At 38.0% G+C, this 18,933-nt stretch overlaps 1 protein-coding gene across 12 annotated transcripts in view; it reads right to left on the bottom strand.

The window, feature by feature from the left end:
- The window catches only part of NUBPL (NUBP iron-sulfur cluster assembly factor, mitochondrial), a 526,006-nt gene that overhangs the window by 264,432 nt on the left and 242,641 nt on the right, over positions 1 to 18,933 (bottom strand). For all 12 annotated transcript variants that reach the window (XM_070775436.1, XM_070775425.1, XM_070775429.1 and 9 more), the window contains one exon: positions 18,484 to 18,577. In XM_070775436.1, the coding sequence (XP_070631537.1) occupies positions 18,484 to 18,577 (94 nt within the window). The remainder of the gene's footprint in view (positions 1 to 18,483; positions 18,578 to 18,933) is intronic.

Here is an 18,933-nt window from a genome sequence, read left to right as displayed (position 1 = left end):
TTTAAAGAGCTATTTCACTTTTTAAAAAATAACAAAACTGTTACAAAAATGCTTAGTGATAGCTGTAAGACCCTAGAAAGAGGGATTAAAGTGTCTTGGTTTTCTTGTACTTCACACTAACATGGTCTCACAAATAAGCATCCATGATGGCTGAGCTTGTTTGCAATTTAAACAGTACCACTCATCCATCATAATAAACTGCTGACAAGGACAGACGATCATCTTCCATGTTCCATAAAATGCTCATAAAACATGTAAACATTCCTCTGGAATTACCAGCTACATTCATAAGAGTTTTTGGTGTAAGATTTTCTTCCCCTTAAATATATGTTCTTAACTATTGACTAATTGCAATGCAATCAGTCTTCAGGAAGCAATTTTGAGAAAAAAATGTCTAGCCCTTGTTAAACAATACAAAAACGTAACTGACCCATAGAGAAATCACTACACCTCTTTTGCTGTACCAAATTTCACTGCGTCGCACGTGTACTATTCCAGACACCCGAGAGTGACCTCTACAAATTACAAAGAAATAAAGTAAACAAAAGAGAAACAAAATCTCCAGTAAAATTAGTCATTAACCAATCTGTGCATCACAATGCATATTTTTCAATTTTAAAGGAATTATGTTGGTTTTTGTTACTAATCTCTTAACTTAAAATATGATCTCTAAATCTGATATTACAGTTTATCTCTACAATTCTTGACTTTCTACTTAATAAATTTCCATTTTTCTCACAGACTCTGGAACAGGAACCAATATGAACTAGCCTAGATTGTTCCCCTCTATACCATCACTGATGATGTCACTTCAGTTTTGTGATGGTTAGGAAACTTGTGCTCCCTCTACTGACCACAAGGAATACTAATAGCAACAAAGAGAATGTTTACTTTGCAATAAGGATAATAATTTTCAAGGGGTAAAAACAGAGTACCATAAAGTACCATCTCAAGAACTCCATGAAGAATTTTCTATTCATTTTCTAGGGTAAATGTCTAAGTCTAAATAAATAATATTGTTTAAATGTTATTTTCCAAGTTGTAATCTATGTAAAAGGCATTTTACCCTCTGGGATTTACTATAAGAGGTTAGTTGTCTATCAGATTCTGGAAAATATATAAACATCCTGAAAAATAATTATTTAGAGTATTGTCTTAACTGCTAATTCTCTTGAGTATTGACAGGAAACTGCATCTATAACTGCATATCTAGATTTGGATCCAAGTTCAGAGCAGTTAGTTCCAGTGGTCATGTACGGATGTGAGAGTGACTATAAAGAAAGCTGAGTGCTGAAGAATTGATGCTTTTGAACTGTGGTGTTGGAGAAGACTCTTGAGAGTCCCTTGGACTACAAGGAGATCCAACCAGTCCATCCTAAAGGAAATCAGTCCTGAATATTCATTGGAAGGACTGATGCTGAAGCTGAAACTCCAATACTTTGGCCACCTGATGCAAAGAACGTGATGCTGGGAAAGACTGAAGGTGGAAGGAGAAGGGGATGACAGAGGATGAGATGGTTGGATGGCATCACCGACTTGATGGACATGAGTTTGAGTAAGCTCCAGGAGTTGGTGATGGACAGGGAAGCCTGGCATGCTGCAGTCCATAGGGTTGCAAAGAGTCAGACACAACTGAGTGACTGAACTGAACTGAAGCATTTAAAACTAATCATTCCAGATGTTACACTGATCATAATTATACCAGTGTGGAATTACTGAACTATGGCATTCTAAGTCTCCAAGGCATAAATTGTATCTAATACCCAAGCTTGATTGAGAACTTCAGTGTTGGAACCTAATAAAAATATACAACAAAAACTGCCCTTAAGTATACCTGGATGAGTAATTCTATATAATCCTTTAGCACATCAATGTAAAGTCAACCAACACTTAAAAGAAGAAATTAACTGCTATTCTTAATGTTCACAGTGCTCTAATATTTAATGCTGCTGATGCTCCTTGATTTATTTAAAGATACTTACAGCAAAATAATCATTTTCTGCTAGCTTAGCAGAATTATGTTTACATAATTGTTTATTGACTATAAAGGAGATTTGCTTCAGTATTTTTTAGCTCTCCCTTGCCATTCTTCTCTATAACTCCCAAACTTCCTGAATTATAAACATTATTCCCTGTAATATCAATAAATGTCCACTAACATTAGCAGCAGATTAAGTAAAACAAAATTAAAAAGGCAAATTCACCTTAAATGTACCCCCAGACTGTGTTTCAACAGGGAATATAAATAATTCTTTCATGAGTCATTGTTTTGGATTCTATACTCCATTCCAACAGAGGAGAGAATTGGTATAGTCACAAAGGGTATAGGTTTTACTAATTTAAAGATCAATCATTACGTTGCTCACTTTAGAAATGAATTTTGTCACAGAAAATTATGCCAATTGCTGCCAAAAAGCATTATAAAACACAATAATTAGTGGAAATCACAGAATTTCAAAGTCATTGGTGAGAGAGAGCATGTGCACTTTTAATTAAGAATTCAAGTTTGTTAAAGGAATCTGGACACACATCTGCTATTTAGAAAGAGAGATTAGCTCTTCAATAATGGAGTCAAAGGCAACAGGCTTCCAATCACCTACCTTAATGAACTCACTAGGGATTCAGACTGCGTTCACTGTGAACCACTGAGGACAAGAGAAGTTTCTGGAGATTCTAAAGAGCTTGGGCTAGAACCATCCAGTTCTCTCATATTCTATTCACATGCTCGCTCTCTCTCTCATTCTCATTCTTTCCCTCAGTTCTGATACTATCAGTAAAGATTAAATCCTCAAGTCTTGAGTCCATCTTTATGTTGATCAGTAAACACCTAGAGAAGCCTACTTGTTTTACACAAATGTCTCTGCAATCTTCTTCTATAAGCATCTGTTCATGCTGGACTCTTAAGATTTAATATTTTGGATTTCAAACTCTGTTCAATCAGATCAGTCGCTCAGTCCTGTCCGACTCTTTGCGACCCCATGAATCGCAGCATGCCAGGCCTCCCTGTCCATCACCAACTCCCAGAGTTCACCCAGACTCACGTCCATTGAGTCAGTGATGCCATCCAGCCATCTCATCCTCTGTCGTCCCCTTCTCCTCCTGCCCCCAATCCCTCCCAGCATCAGGGTCTTTTCCAATGAGTCAATTCTTCGCATGAGGTGGTCAAAGTATTGGATTTTCAGCTTTAGCATCATTCCTTCCAAAGAAATCCCAGGGCTGATCTCCTTCAGAATGGACTGGTTGGATCTCCTTGCAGTCCAAGGGACTCTCAAGACTCTTCTCCAACACCACAGTTCAAAAGCATCAATTCTTCGGCACTCAGCCTTCTTCACAGTCCAACTCTCACATCCATACATGACCACAGGAAAAACCACAGCCTTGACTAGACGGACCTTTGTTGGCAAAGTAATGTCTCTGCTTTTCAATATGCTTTCTAGGTTGGTCATAACTTTCCTTCCAAGGAGTAAGCGTCTTTTAATTTCATGGCTGCAGTCACCATCTGCAGTGATTTTGGAGCCCAGAAAAATAAAGTCTGACACTATTTCCACTGTTTTTCCATCTATTTCCCATGAAGTGATGGGACCGGATGCCATGATCTTCGTTTTCTGAATGTTGAGCTTTAAGCCAACTTTTTCACTCTCCACTTTCACTTTCATCAAGAGGCTTTTGAGTTCCTCTTCACTTTCTGCCATAAGGGTGGTGTCATCTGCATATCTGAGGTTATTGATATTTCTCCCGGCAATCTTGATTCCAGCTTGTGTTTCTTCCAGTCCAGCGTTTCTCATGATGTACTCTGTATATAAGTTAAATAAACAGGGTGACAATATACAGCCTTGACGAACTCCTTTTCCTATTTGGAACCAGTCTGTTGTTCTATGTCCAGTTCTAACTGTTGCTTCCTGACCTGCATACAGATTTCTCAAGAGGCAGGTCAGGTGGTCTGGTATTCCAGTCTCTTTCAGAATTTCCCACAGTTTATTGTGATCCACACAGTCAAAGGCTTTGGCATAGTCAATAAAGCAGAAACAGATGCTTTTCTGGAACTCTCTTGCTTTTTCCATGATCCAGAGGATGTTGGCAATTTGATCTCTGGTTCCTCTGCCTTTTCTAAACCAGCTTGAACATCAGGAAGTTCACGGTTCACATATTGCTGAAGCCTGGCTTGAAGAATTTTGAGCATTACTTTACTTGTGTGTGAGATGAGTGCAGTTGTGCGGTAGTTTGAGCATTCTTTGGCATTGCCTTTCTTTGGGATTGGAATGAAAACTGACCTTTTCCAGTCCTATGGCCACTGCTGAGTTTTCCAAATTTGCTGGCATATTGAGTGCAGCATGCACATAAAGCTCAAGCTGACCATGCTCTCAGTGAGCCACCACCAAAGGCTGTTTTATTCATAATAATACACATTCCTTTCTGAACACATTGTTTCTCTAACACGAACCCCAAAGAAGAGAACCGCTATACCCTGATTACCTTAACTTATTTAACCAGGTGTATTTCACAAAAGAAAGACTGAGATTTTTCATGGAAAAGCTTTGCTCCAGTTTCAAATCATACTTAAGATATGAAGACATTCTTCAGAGCTACACAGCACTCTGATCAAATCTTTAACATCTAAGACAAAGTGCAAAAATTTTTAAATGATAGATTGTGAGTCTCATCCTTTTTCTACATATAAATGTTTAATAGATTTAAAAGTAGTTTTTAATATGAATCTGACTATCCCTTGGCCATTAACTATTCATTGAACTTTAAGATATTAAGGAATTTTAGCTGTCAGGCATATGATGAACAAAGTGCCTAGAAATTCTTCAAGGATAAAACTGAATGAATGATATCAGAAGGGTCCCATCAAAACACAGGCTGGATAAATCAAGGAATTATCAGATAAGCTGTTCTAGACAGAATGATTCTGATATCTACATAAGAATCATTTGGGGAAGTTTTTCAAATCCTGGGTCTTTCCATGTCATAGTTTAAAAGTTGTTAATTCTTAGGCTATTTCCTTGAACTGTTAACTGACACATTATAATTTCTACCTATAATATATGTTGACACAAATACAGGGGCCCTGCTTCTTAAATTTAATTGGAAACATTATTGTTCATTAACCAATAGCATTATATTTGCTTTATAATTTGATTCCCAAACTAACAAAGACTGAAGTTTCAGACTGAATACCAGGAGAGTCCTTAAAGATAAAATACTGGAATACAATTCCTGGTCTTTAATCCTTGGCTACAATTTGCCTAACAAACAATAACAAAAAAATATTTTGGAAAGAATTTTTATAATTTGATGGATAAAACAGTAATTCTCTTCTTCATCATGTGATTATTTGCCAAATATCCATTAATTATAACCCTGCCCAACATTTTTATGGAAATACACCAGGGGAGAAATCCAAAACTGACTGTCTCCTTTAGTTTCACACTACAAACCAAAAACATAAGAAGATTTACTATCTCTGAATACTAGGGAAATCTATGACCTAAGTCTGCCACCTATCAGGTATAAGCATGCTTTAAGCTTTACAATTTGAGGTAATTACAAATTGTACAATGTAGGGAGAAAACAGCACTAAAATCCAAAGCAGCCAAATATGGCCCATGGAAATTTACTTAATGAAGGCAACAATATGTTTCTGATCTGTTCATGTAATAAAAACTACTGTTGGGCTTCTCCAGTGACTCAGTGATAAAGAATTCCCTTGCCAATACAGGAGACACAGGTACAATCCCTGATCCAGGAAGATCCCACAGGCTGTGAAACAACAAAACCCATGGGCCACAGCTGTCGAGCCTGCGTTCTAGAATCCAGGAGTCCAACTACTGAAGCCCCTTGCTTGCCCTAGAGCCCATGCTCTGCAATGAGAGAAGCCACCGCACTGAGAAACCTGCACGTCACAACTAGAGAACAGACTCCGCTTGCCACAACTAGAGAAGAGCCTGCAAGGCAACAAAGACACAGGACAGCCACAAACAAAGACAAAATAAAATTTTACACACACACACACACACACACACACTACTGTCAAAATTGGCAGTCAAAGAGTATTACTGTAAAAGAGATAACTGAATAGTCCAAGCTGGTGGTGGGAAAAATACAAGTGTGGGCTTGGACTGGCATCTACGATGAGTGAATAGGAGTTCAGTTAATGTGGCAAAAGGCCCACTGCCTTTCATAAGCAATAAATGCCCTTCACTTTAAATGATGACTGAAATATTAAGGTGGCCCAATTTAAAATTCCCATCTCATCTCATTTAAGCGAATAAGAGGCAGAAAGGCCTCAGGCTTTCCTTCTATCTGTAGCGTCCAGAAAGGAAGGGCTCCAGACAGGAAGAAAGGGCATAACCTCATTTCCATAATGCCATGCCAGTCTGCTAGTGCAGCTTGAGTCCGTGGATATTCAGCATATTGTCTAGCTGCCTACTCTGCCACACGCAGTAGCTTCTCCCTCCTTGTGGGAAAGTAATGAAGACAGCACCCACATGAGGACCACCTGGCTGCTTTCTATGCCCTTCCTTGGAAGTAAAAGAAAGAAGACCAAGAAGGGATCATGAACCGCCCTCACGAGTGTTCAGTCTTTGTCCCTTCTATTTTAAGAATCATTTCCAGAAGTTTTATTCCTGCATCTATTTTTATTTAATAAAGTGAAGGAGAACTTTTTTTTCATAACTCTATCCTATCAAAATAAGCCCTTCTATCCATTACTCCCCACTGCAACAAAATATACTTAACATCACAGTTTATCTCCAATATAAATATTCTGTTCATTAATTTGACGATAGTAAAATTTTGACATCTGATAGCATGAATTTTCACTAATTTGACTGTACTGAAATCTGTATTAGCTTCAAACTTTCAGAAGGCAGGAATCTTTGTACTTCATCAATCACAAGTCACTAATTCACAGTTATAATGACAACCATGAAGAAAAAAAAAAGCTGTTTTGATTATTTTCCACTTGCTATGCTCCACTTCCTTCCTCTCCCTCTTTCCCAAGCTCTGCTTCATTCTCTGTGCTGATCAACCCAGGTAGCTGACCTGTGTGAATTCTAGCGCCTGAATTTCCTTATCTTCTGGCTTTCAATAGGGATCTGCCATAGCAGGTACGCAGGGCACAAAGCTGTGAGAGGAGAAAAAGGTGGGACCACTGTAAGTACCACACACACTGCTTCCTCTCTGTCTTGCAGAAGTTCTGCCCTTGCTTGCATTCCTCTGTGGTCAGAGCTCCCAACAAACAGCCCCTCTACCATGACTTCAGCAGTCGCCAGGTCTCACTAACAGGCTTCACCCTCTGTTCCTTCAGGCAGACAGTCAGTAAAAATTCCTGACTGTCACCAGCCTCTGGGTATTTCTCCATCCCTTGTTGGTTTCCTGATTGTTGCCCACACCTCGGTAACTAATCCCTTCATTAAACTCACTCTGTTAATTCTTTTTAAAGTGTGTCACCTCTTTCCAGCTAGGACCCTGACTAATACAGCACCTTAATATGAGTCACTAAAACTCTCTAGTCTCTCAAAAAACAAAAATATGCTTCACAGATTTCATGAGAGGCATAAATTCTTCACTTAATTCCAAGAGTCAGTCATCTAACAAAGCAAGAAAAATATTTTAGGCAACATCTATTAGAATTCAAATAGTAACATGGTGCCTATATTTTCAGACTTTCAAGGAACTTATAATGTTTCTCAAAGAAATATTAATCCTCTTCCATTATGGAGAGCAGTTAAGTGTTCGATAATTCCCAAGAGTATATCACTATGGATTAAAACAAAAACAACAACACTACAAGTCAACACTGGAATATACCCAACTCAATATATGGCACCAACTAATTTACAACAAGACAAACAGCAAGCAAAAACTCAGCAAACTGTGCAACAAAAAAAAATAAGAAAAATAACACAACAAAATTGTCACTGATAACTCTGGCTTCTCCTTTTGACAGGTTCAACAAGACAAGAGCAAATGCAAGGACTATAATTGATTATTTCTCACCCTCTATTCTGTCCCCTTTCCCTCTAGAAATTACTACAGCTACTAGATATTTGCAGTATATAATGATTCAGTAGTCCACGGAAGCTCAAATTTAAATCATTAGCTACTAATACTGCTGCCAACACATTTATCACTATTTTTGCTACACAACACTCTTAACAAATAAGAGGAGGATTTTTTTCTTTAAAGTTTCCTCTTATAATGAGCTTGTCATCTATCCTATGGAACAAAATGGAACACATAATAAGACTTGCTAATTAGCACTCGGAAAGAAGATCTTTTACTTGTACAGGTCTGTCTCCATAAATTTTGCAAAATGATGTCTCTTTACAAGCATAAAACACAATTTCATTCTCAACAGGGGTTGGAGAAATGCAAAGTTCATATAAAGATTCCTAATTCACAACATTTCACACACCCCCAAAAAAAACTCTTCTAAAGTATTCAAGTAGTTTCTAAAAATGACTATACATTTATATAGAGCTTTTATGTTCATTATCTCATTTGCTCCTTCTAAGTCTATGGGGTAGGCAGGTATTCCACACATAAAGATAATCACATAGTTAGTCCCTTGCCAAATGTCCCTGCAAGTAAATAAAAGAATTTCTTATTACCTTACAATGGAGCAGCACTAGTGACTCTCATCAGTAATTTTATACAGAGCCTGTTGTTGTTATCGCTGTTTAGTCACTAAGTTGATCTACTCTTTTGCAACCCCTTGTCTGTTGGATTTCCCAAGCAAGAATACTGGAGTGGGTTGCTATTTCCTTCTCCAGGAGATCTTCCTGACCCAGGAATCGAACCTGCATCTCCTGCATTACAGGTTTACCTGATTCTTTACCCCTGAGCCACTTGGGAAGCCCATAATACAGAGCCTGCATGTAACCAAATAACAAGTGCCCATATGTATACTATTATCCCAGACACCAAAGAAAAGTTAGTATCAAAAGATATCAACTAACCACAAGTATGTTATACATAACACAAGAAAAAAGATAGCATAAAGAAATCCCTAAAATGAAATTGTTTTTCCCTCAAAGGAAGAATTAAATAAAATCTATGTTGCTTTTGAACTGTGATATTGGAGAAGATTCTTGGGAATCGCTTAGACTGCCAAGAGATCAAACCAGTCCATCCTAAAGGAAATCAGTCCTGAATATTCATTGGAGGGGCTGATTCTGAAGCTGAAACTTCAATATTTTGGCCACCTGATGCAAAGAACTGACTCATTGGAAAAGACCCTGATGCTGGGAAAGACTGAAGCAGGAGAAGAAGGGGACAACAGAGGATGAGATGGTTGGATGGCATCACCAACTCAATGGACATAAGTTTGCACAAGCTCTAGGAGTTGGTGATAGACAGGGAAGCCTGGTGTGCTGCAGTCCATGGGATCACAAAGAGTCGGACACGACTGAACAGCTGAACTGACTGATGTTTTTAAAGGTAATGCTTTAACTGATACACAGAAAAGAGCTCCCAGGTAAAAGCAGCTGGGTTAGGAGAGATCGCAGGAATGAGTTAGATAAGGGGACACATAAACAGTGACAACTAGTCAACTAACTTTGTCATTTATTCGATCAATATTAATTGCATAAGCCATTGCCCAAGGTACTCTAAGAAATACTATAATAAGTGGGGAAAAAATCATTGCATTCAAGCAGCTTACCGCCTAGTTGGTAAGATAATACCAACACAGATAAAACACTCATTCACTGATCAACATTTCCTGAGTGATTACAGGAAGGCACTGAGTTCGGCCCTGCAAGAAACACAAAGATGAATGAAGCAGAGGCTTTACTCTCCAGAGTGTAACAGTCTGGTAGAGAAGATAACACAGTTATGTAAGTTTTGAACAGAGAACATAAGAAGTGCTATAGAAATCGTTCAAATAAAATGCTATGTGAATTCCAAAGAGGGATAAAGGGTTCCTAACTGGGAGACTGGGGGAAAATGGCAAGTAGTAGCCATTAGAATAAAAAGTAAGCAGGACCAGGGTACCCAGTGAATGGGAAAGGAAGACATTCTAAGTGAGGGTCAACTGTGTCTTATATTAGAGAAAGTAAAGGTAGGAAAGAAGGGCAATGGGTATGTAAGGTTTAGGGGGAGTATCCCAGGTTATACGAAGGAGTTTAGTGGGAAAGAAAAGGAAGTCGAATCATAGCGGGGCTCAAATGAGAGTTGTAAAAGCTTCTGTGGTTTGTGGGATATGGGACATAAGAAAAAGTAGAACACAGAGTATCCTAAAAGAGTTCTAAAGTCAATGATAAGAAAAAAGGAAAATGAGGTTCATAATTAGAGACAGATAATTCAGGTAGGTCTAGAAGGGCAGACATGATTCTGTCAGGCTGTTCCAGATTATATGAAGTGATGAAAGCCATGATTCAAGCCAGGCCAGTAAGTCTTTGGTTGGTGCCCTTCCCTCTAAATCCTGGGAACTGGCTCAATTTTAGTATTTACTTAGAAATGTTAGCTGTGAAATGACCGTGGCCTGAATAAAACTACACTTCGGGACCTAAGCCTGTAAGAAATATACATATACAGAGACAATCACCAATGCACGTGTCCCCTCAACATCCCCTCATATCCTTTCTGGTGTGTTTCTGATATGTCCTGCTTGCTCTGTTTTTCTCATTATAAAATTAAGACATGTTCACTATAGAAAATCTAGTCTTCTCACTGCTATTAACTTTAACATTGACATAATAAACCATTATTGTATTAACACCAACAGCTGCAATTCTATACTGAGAGCCAGTGTGCCTGGAAACCAGCCAAAGGCCCATGACCAGTATGACCAGCCCCAAAGACAACACTAGTCTGCCCAAGAATGATTTGGAGGTCTCCTAGGGCTTCCCTGGTGACTCAGACGGTAAAGAGTCTGCCTGCAACGTGGGAGACCTGGGTTCCATCCCTGGGTCAGGAAGATCCCCTAGAGAAGGAAATGGCTACCCACTCCATTTTGCTTGCCTAGGAAATCCCACGAACAGAGGAGCTTGGCAGGCTGCAGTTCATGGGGTTGCAAAGGGTTGGACATAACTGAGCGACTAATACTACTTTCCTAAAGCCCAAAGGAGACTGCTTCTAGACTGCCTTCAGGTCTTCCCTAGGATGTATAAAGAGGCCCAAAGCAATCTTTCAGGAGTCAGAAACAAACAAGCAAAAGCCTTGAATGCAGGAGACACCAATCTAGACCACTGGTTGGATACTCACCACATAGGGTGCACGGGTTTAGGCATATTCACAGACAAGTTTATTTTTATTAGAGATAACCTAGATTAGAATATTTACAGCCTAAATGGGTTAAATGGACTAGAACTAAACTTAGTAAATCCATCAGTCAAATATTGCTGGGTTTTCTACTAGGGCAGCATGATGTAGAGCTTGACAGTATAAGCTTTAAAGTCAATCAGAACTAATACAAACCTCTGCTATGACTCATTGTAACTGTGTGGTCTTGAGAAAGTTACTTAACCCTTCAAAAATTTAAGAAAATAGACATAATATAACACCTGTGATCCTCAAATAAAAAACTAACACATGGAAAACTGTCATTAAGTGGCAGTTTGTTAATAACAGCCAATCATCCTGGTATCTGTTTACACAGAAATGTATTGTCTTTAAAGAATGAGTGTTTTCTCAGAAAAGGAAACCATAAACCAAATGAAAAGACAATCTATGGATTGGGAGACAATATTTGCAACTGATACAACTGACAAGAGCTTAACTGTCAAAACGTATAAACAGCTTATACAACTCAACAACAAAAAACCAAATAACCCTATTTAAAAATGGGCAAAAGACCTAAACAGACATTTTTCCAAAGAAAACAAACAGATGGCCAACAGGGGCATGGAAAGGATGCTCAAACTGCTAATTATTAGAGAAATGCAAATCAAAATTACAATGAGATACCACCTCACACCAGTCAGAAGGTCCATTATTGAAAAATCTACCAATAACAAATGCTGGAGAGGATGTGGAGAAAAAAGGGCACCCTCTTATACTGTTGGTGGGAACATGAGTTGGTGAAGCCACTATTAAAACCAGTATGGAGGTTTCTCAAAAAGCTAAAAATAAAGTTGCCATATGATCCAGCAATCCTACTCAGGCCTATATCCAGAAGAAACTATAGTTCAAAGATATATGCGCTATGTTCACAACAGCACTATTTACAATAGTCAAGACATGGAAACAGCCTAAATGTCCATCAACAGATGAACGGATTAAGAAGATGTGAGATATATATATATATATTATATATTATATATATATGCAGGAGTTAATAGTCAGCCACCTGTTGCTCTGGCTAAGCCATGAGAAAATCACCATGGGAAAAGAATAAAAGCAAAATACAGCAATACAGCATAACCCAAATAAAAGTACATTGGGTTGATCAGTTGGGGTTGTCATGCCCTGCTAAGCTAAGGAAAAACATAGTGTGGACCTTGGAACACTGGGTCAGAGCAAGTCCAGAACGCTGCCTGTGCACACACTAAGATGTTTTCCCAAGGCATATGCGGGTCTATGACCTCCAGCTAGGTGATACCCCTTGTACAAAAAATAACAAAGATAGTTTAAAGTAATCAATAAAATGGGAGACGTGACTGGGAACACAGGAGGCTGACTTCATTGCAACACAACAGATACTTTCTGCTTGCCAAGACACTAAATAAAAGTGATGTGGCTCCAAGGAACAGGGCTCTTGATCTAAGAGGTCTTGAGTCCACCGGTCCCATCTTTAAACCTTTAACTCTGTCTCTCTTTTTTTTTAATTTTATTTTATTTTTAAACTTTACAATATTGTATTGGTTTTGCCAAATATCAAAATGAATCCACCACAGGTATACATGTGTTCCCCATCCTCAACCCTCCTCCCTCCTCCCTCCCCATACCATCCCTCTGGGTCATCCCAGTGCACCAGCCCCAAGCATCCAGTATCGTGCATCGAACCTGGACTGGCGACTTAACTCTGTCTCTAGTTTCTTTTTCCCAAACTGCGTCAACCACTTTCGATCCCTACCTGCTGTGCTGGCTGTACACACACACACAGATATATACACTCAGTGGTTTTAGTCATGTATGCCAGGCTCCTCTGTCCATGATATTTTTCCAGCAAGAATACTGGAGTGGGTTGTCATTTCTTTCTCCTACATACACATACACACACACACACACACACACACACACACACACACACACACACACACACATATAGGGGTTCCTGGGTGGCTCAGTGGTAGAGAATCTGCCTACCAGTGTAGGAGACACAGAAGAGGTGGGTCAATCCCTGAGTCTGAAAGATTCCCTGGTGGAAGAAATGGCAATCCACTCCAGTATTCTTGTCTTGAAAATCCCATGGTCAGAGAAGCCTGGGAGGCTACAGTCCATGAGGTCACAGTCAGTCAGACGTGACTGAAGCAACTTAACATGTGTGTGTATATATATATATATATATATATATGAGTATTACTCAGCCATAAAAAAGAATGAAATAATGCCATTTGAAGCTACATGGATGGACCTTGAGATTATCATACTAAGCAAAGTAAATCAGAAAAAGAAAGACAAATACCATATGATATCACCCATATGTGGAGTCTAAAACACAACACAAACAAACATATTTACAAAAGAAAAACAGACTCACAGACATAGAGAATAGCTGGTGGTTGCCAAGGGGAAAGCGGGATGTGGAAGGGATGGAGTAGGGGAGTTTGGGGTTAGCAGATGCAAACGACTATATGTAGATCAACAAGATCCTACTGTACAGCACAGGAAACTACATTCAATATTCTGTGGTAAACCACAAAAGAAAATAATATGAAAAAGAACATATGTATGTGTATAAGTGAATCACTCTGCTGTACAGCAGAAACTAATACAACATTGTAAACCATCTATACTTCAATTCTAAAAAAAAGAAAAAAGAATGAGTGCTTTCGACCTACTTTTTTTAAATTATAAAAATATGCACATTTGTTAAAGAAAATTTAGAAAATACCGATAAACGAGAATTTTAGTGTTATAGTCCAGATATAGCTAAGTTTCTGTATTTTTGAAAGCATCTTTACTACCTGGTCCGATTGTTTTTTTAATGGATCAGAATCGGGAAGTGAAATATACATTAATTTTCCATAACAGAATTATGGAACACTAGAATTTTCATTTTCAGATCTCTTTCCTGAGACAAGACAAGACAAACTAGGTGTGGCACGATCTTAAAATGCTCCCCAATGCACTGTTTATTCTTTAAACCTCATCTCCATGAAGTGTTCTACAAATCCCTTCAAACCTATAATCTCTTCTTCCTTTGATCCTCCGTGTGTGTGTGTGTGTGTGTGTGTGTGTGTGTGTGTGTGTGTTATTCACTCAGTTGTGTCCGACGCTTTGCGACCCCATGGATTGTAGCCTACCAGGCTCCTTTGTCCATGGGATTCTGCAGGCAAGAGAACTGGAGTGGGCTGCCATTCCTCCATACCATGGGGTTTATATCTCTCAGATTACTTCTTCGTACTCCATATTATAGCTATCCATGTTTCTTTTCTTACCCGCCACTCCCTCTCCTTGCCCTTCTCTTTGCTCTATCTCCTAAGACTGGGACTTCTAGTTTTCAAGTATAAGTGATATACAATAATATATACAGGTGTGTAATATAGTGAGTCACAATTTTTAAACTTTATGTTCCATTTATAGGTATTATAAAATATAATATTCTTGTAGCTTATATTATACATAATGTTTTGTATATCTTATTCCCTACCCTTATGCTGCCTCTCTCCACTTCCCTCCCTCAACTAGTAACTACTAGTTTGTTCTCTATATCTGTAAGTCTGTTTCTTTTTTGTTATATACACTAGTTTGTTGTATTTTTGGGATTCCACATAAAACTGATATTGTACAGTATTTGTCTTTCTCTGTCTGACTTCTTTCACTTAGCACAATACTCTCCAAGCCCATCCATGTTGTTGGAAATGGCAAGTTTTCATTGGTTTTTTTTGTTGTTGTTTTTTACAGCTGAGTAGTATTCCATTGTGTGTATGTGTGCACACATATGTATACATAGATATATATACATACTCACCACATCTTCTTTATCCATTCATCTATTGATAGCATTTAGGTTGCTTCCATATCTTGGCAATTGAAAATAATGTTGCTATGAACACTGGGGTGTGTTTGTCTTTTTGAATTAGTGTTTCCATTTCTCTCAGATATGTATCCAGGAGTGGAACTGCTGAGTTATATGGTAGTTCTATTTTCAGTTTTTTGAGAAACCTCCCTACCGTCTTCCCCAGTGGCTGTACCAATTTACATTCCCATCAACAGTGTACAAGGATTCAGATGGGACTTTTAACCTGAGGACAGTGAACCTTCTGAAATTATACATAAAAATTGTGTTTCTGTAGGTACAAATACATTTCCATTTATACATCAAATTATCAAAAAAAGGTCCACGAATCAAAAAAAGGTTTGGAACACTTGTCTATTATGGGAAAGACTTGATTTAACCATCCATGGATTCTGTACAGTGCTAAGTACCTACCTTCATATGGATAGTATTTGTTGCTTTGCAACCTCAACTATACTTCAATGAAAAATAAAAAGGGACAAAAGATAAATGAAAACAAAAACTTGAAGAAGAAGCAGCAGTAGCAACAGCAGCAGCAGCTACCTACTATGGAGTACAGCACAAACTGAGTTGATGAGTTTTTCCCAAAGGCAGATTTTAAGAATGACAACAAAATTAAGAAGGAAACACTGTTTCTTCATTTTAAAAAATAATTAAAGTTTATTATTAAATCATAAAATCAATGTTAGGTTTATGTTTAATGCAATCTTATAAATATGTTTTCCTCATTCTAGAATCATTCTCTCATCTTATTGTAAAAAATACTGTTTCTGAATGGTGCTTACCAGGGGCTAGGGGTAGGAGGGAATTCAGAGTTACTGTTTAATGGGTAAAGAGCTGCAGTTTGGGAAGATGAGAAAGCTCTGGAGATGGATGGTGGTGATGGCTGCACAATGTGAATGTACACAATGCTACTGAACCGTCATGCACATTTGACCAAAATTCTAAAAACATTGCTTTTTATTCATCTAACATACTGAAAAGCAGAGACATTACTTTGCCAACAAAGGTCCGTCTAGTCAAGGCTATGGTTTTTCCAGTGGTCATGTATGGATGTGAGAGTTGGACTGTGAAGAAGGCTGAGAGCCGAAGAATTGATGCTTTTGAACTGTGGTGTGCGATAAGACTCTTAAGAGTCCCTTGGACTGCAAGGAGATCCAACCAGTCCATTCTGAAGGAGATCAGCCCTGGGATTTCTTTGGAAGGAATGATGCTGAAGCTGAAACTCTAGTACTTTGACCACCTCATGCGAAGAGTTGACTCATTGGAAAAGACTCTGATGCTGGGAGGGATTGGGGGCAGAGGAGAAGGGGACGACAGAGGATGAGATGGCTGGATGGTATCACTGACTCGATGGACATTGAGTCTGAGTGAACTCTGGGAGTTGGTGATGGACAGGGAGGCCTGGCGTGCTGTGATTCATGGGGTCGCAAAGAGTCGGACACGACTGAGTGACTGAACTGAACTGAACATTAATTACCTATTACAGGGTAGACTCTTCATCAAAGGTAAGAAATAGAGATACTAGTTAAATTTTAGGATATTATAAAGAAATCCTCAAAGGAGAAGTAAATCTTAACCTCAATCTACACATTATTTGTTTTAGAGTATAAGCACAAATTAAACAGGGTGATATAATCATAAATCCTATCCAGATAGAGGGGCTATTATCTGAATAAACAAAGGAAAATTGCTTAGGGACATCCATTTATCTGTGTGAAGTAAATTAAACTTTTTCAAGGTACCAATTCACAACTCAGGGAATAAATAATAATTTAGCTCAACTTTATCAATATTATCCACATAAATAAGAGTTTTGGAATCTTGCAACAGGCATTTCAAAGTTCAAGGAGTACAACTTATTCAATAAACATTTAGCGATTACTCTTGGTATTTAAAAAATAAAAGTCCCAAAACTACTTTAAAAAGAAAAAAATACAGACTATTTAGAACTCTGACTACAGAAAGGACAAATTACTTTCCTGTTTTACTGCACTTTACTCCCATCTCATGCATTATAATTTGCCCCAACAAAGTAAAAGCCTCAGGCTCCAGAAAGGTTATAAATCTAATTAAAATATCAAAAGCAGTCATAATTATTAGTAATATCATAATGATATTTTCAAAGAATATATCAGATCAGATCAGATCAGATCAGTCGCTCAGTCGTGTCCGACTCTTTGCGACCCCATGAATCTCAGCACGCCAGGCCTCCCGGTCCATTACCAACTCCCGGAGTTCACCCAGACTCACGTCCATCGAGTCAGTGATGCCATCCAGCCATCTCATCCTCTGTCATCCCCTTCTCCTCCTGCCCCCAATCCCTCCCAGAATCAGGGTCTTTTCCAATGAGTCAACTCTTCGCATGAGGTGGCCAAAGTACTGGAGTTTCAGCTTCAGCATCATTCCTTCCAAAGAAATCCCAGGGCTGATCTCCTTCAGAATGGACTGATTGGATCTCCTTGCAGTCCAAGGGACTCTCAAGAGTCTTCTCCAACACCACAGTTCAGAAACATCAATTCTTTGGCGCTTGGCCTTCTTCACAGTCCAACTCTCACATCCATTCATGACCACAGGAAGAATGTATATATATTATCAAATACCTAGTTTCTAAACTTTTTGGTGACTGTCCATGATAGCTCCTGGTTATTTATTACCAACAAATAACAGATTTGAAAAGACATTTTAAAATTCCATTATTTTCCTCAAAGTCTTATATGTATATAAGAGAGATTTACAGAGAGATTTACAACTATTTTTGCATTGGAATCCAGGAAAATCCTTAGAAACAGGTTCAATATAAAAGCTAATACTAATATTTAAATTCCATTGCATAAAAAGATATCCACTACCATACTGAAGTGTTATATATTTTGTATTTGATGTAAACAAACATGTTTATTGCTCTCAACTTTAACATTAACTAATTGGCAGGATATAAAATTTTCCCATAGTTGTATTTATTAAAAAGCCAAATTTTCCCAGTATTTATTCTTATTCAATATTCATTCAATAAATATTACTGAGTGCCTGCCACATATCAGGCACTATGCTGTAAGTGCTGAACAACTGTGAACCAAAAAGCCAGGTTTTAACTAAATAATACTTAAGCATTACTTCTTTTCTAAAACACAGACTAACATAACTACGTTTTCAAAGTGTCTTTCTTTATATTTTTGTTTGGCAGTTCTTTGCAACTTTTGTTCATGAATCTGATTTCTAAAGGTAAATTTATAAATGATAATGTTTTTAAGACACAAAAATGTTTGCCTGTCATAGAGTTTGTTTTACTGTATGACAATAACAAAACATCAAGGATAACACAAATTCCATTTAACTGTAAGAGTTACCTGAAATGGGAATATTCTGTGAGACTGATAACTGCACGTCTCCAGTTCCTGGTGGCATGTCAACAACCAGATAATCCAGTTGACCCCAATCTACCTAAAAGCCAAGATGACACAAATAATATCACTATAAAAACAAATGTGGTGAATAGTGATGTAAACAAAAAAATGAATTCATGACAAATCTAAAATAATAGATAGCTTTCACTTTCTAGAATAATGAAATAATAACAAATCTAAAATAAGATTACTAAGTGCCAGGGACTATGCTAAGGGCTGATATGGACGTATAAGAAACCATCTTTGCTTCTAGCAGAGCTTCTCTGACCAATAAGGTTAAGTTTTCAGATGATCCCACAAAACACACACAATACCATAATGATGATATCATTGCACAATGGACTTCGGGACCAATAATCTATTTTCACTGAGAACAGCCCTAATTTTACCTAA

This window comes from Bos indicus, chromosome 21, assembly GCF_029378745.1.
Source record: "Bos indicus isolate NIAB-ARS_2022 breed Sahiwal x Tharparkar chromosome 21, NIAB-ARS_B.indTharparkar_mat_pri_1.0, whole genome shotgun sequence".
NCBI lineage: Eukaryota > Metazoa > Chordata > Mammalia > Artiodactyla > Bovidae > Bos > Bos indicus.
This window is presented reverse-complemented; position numbering and strand designations above follow the sequence as displayed.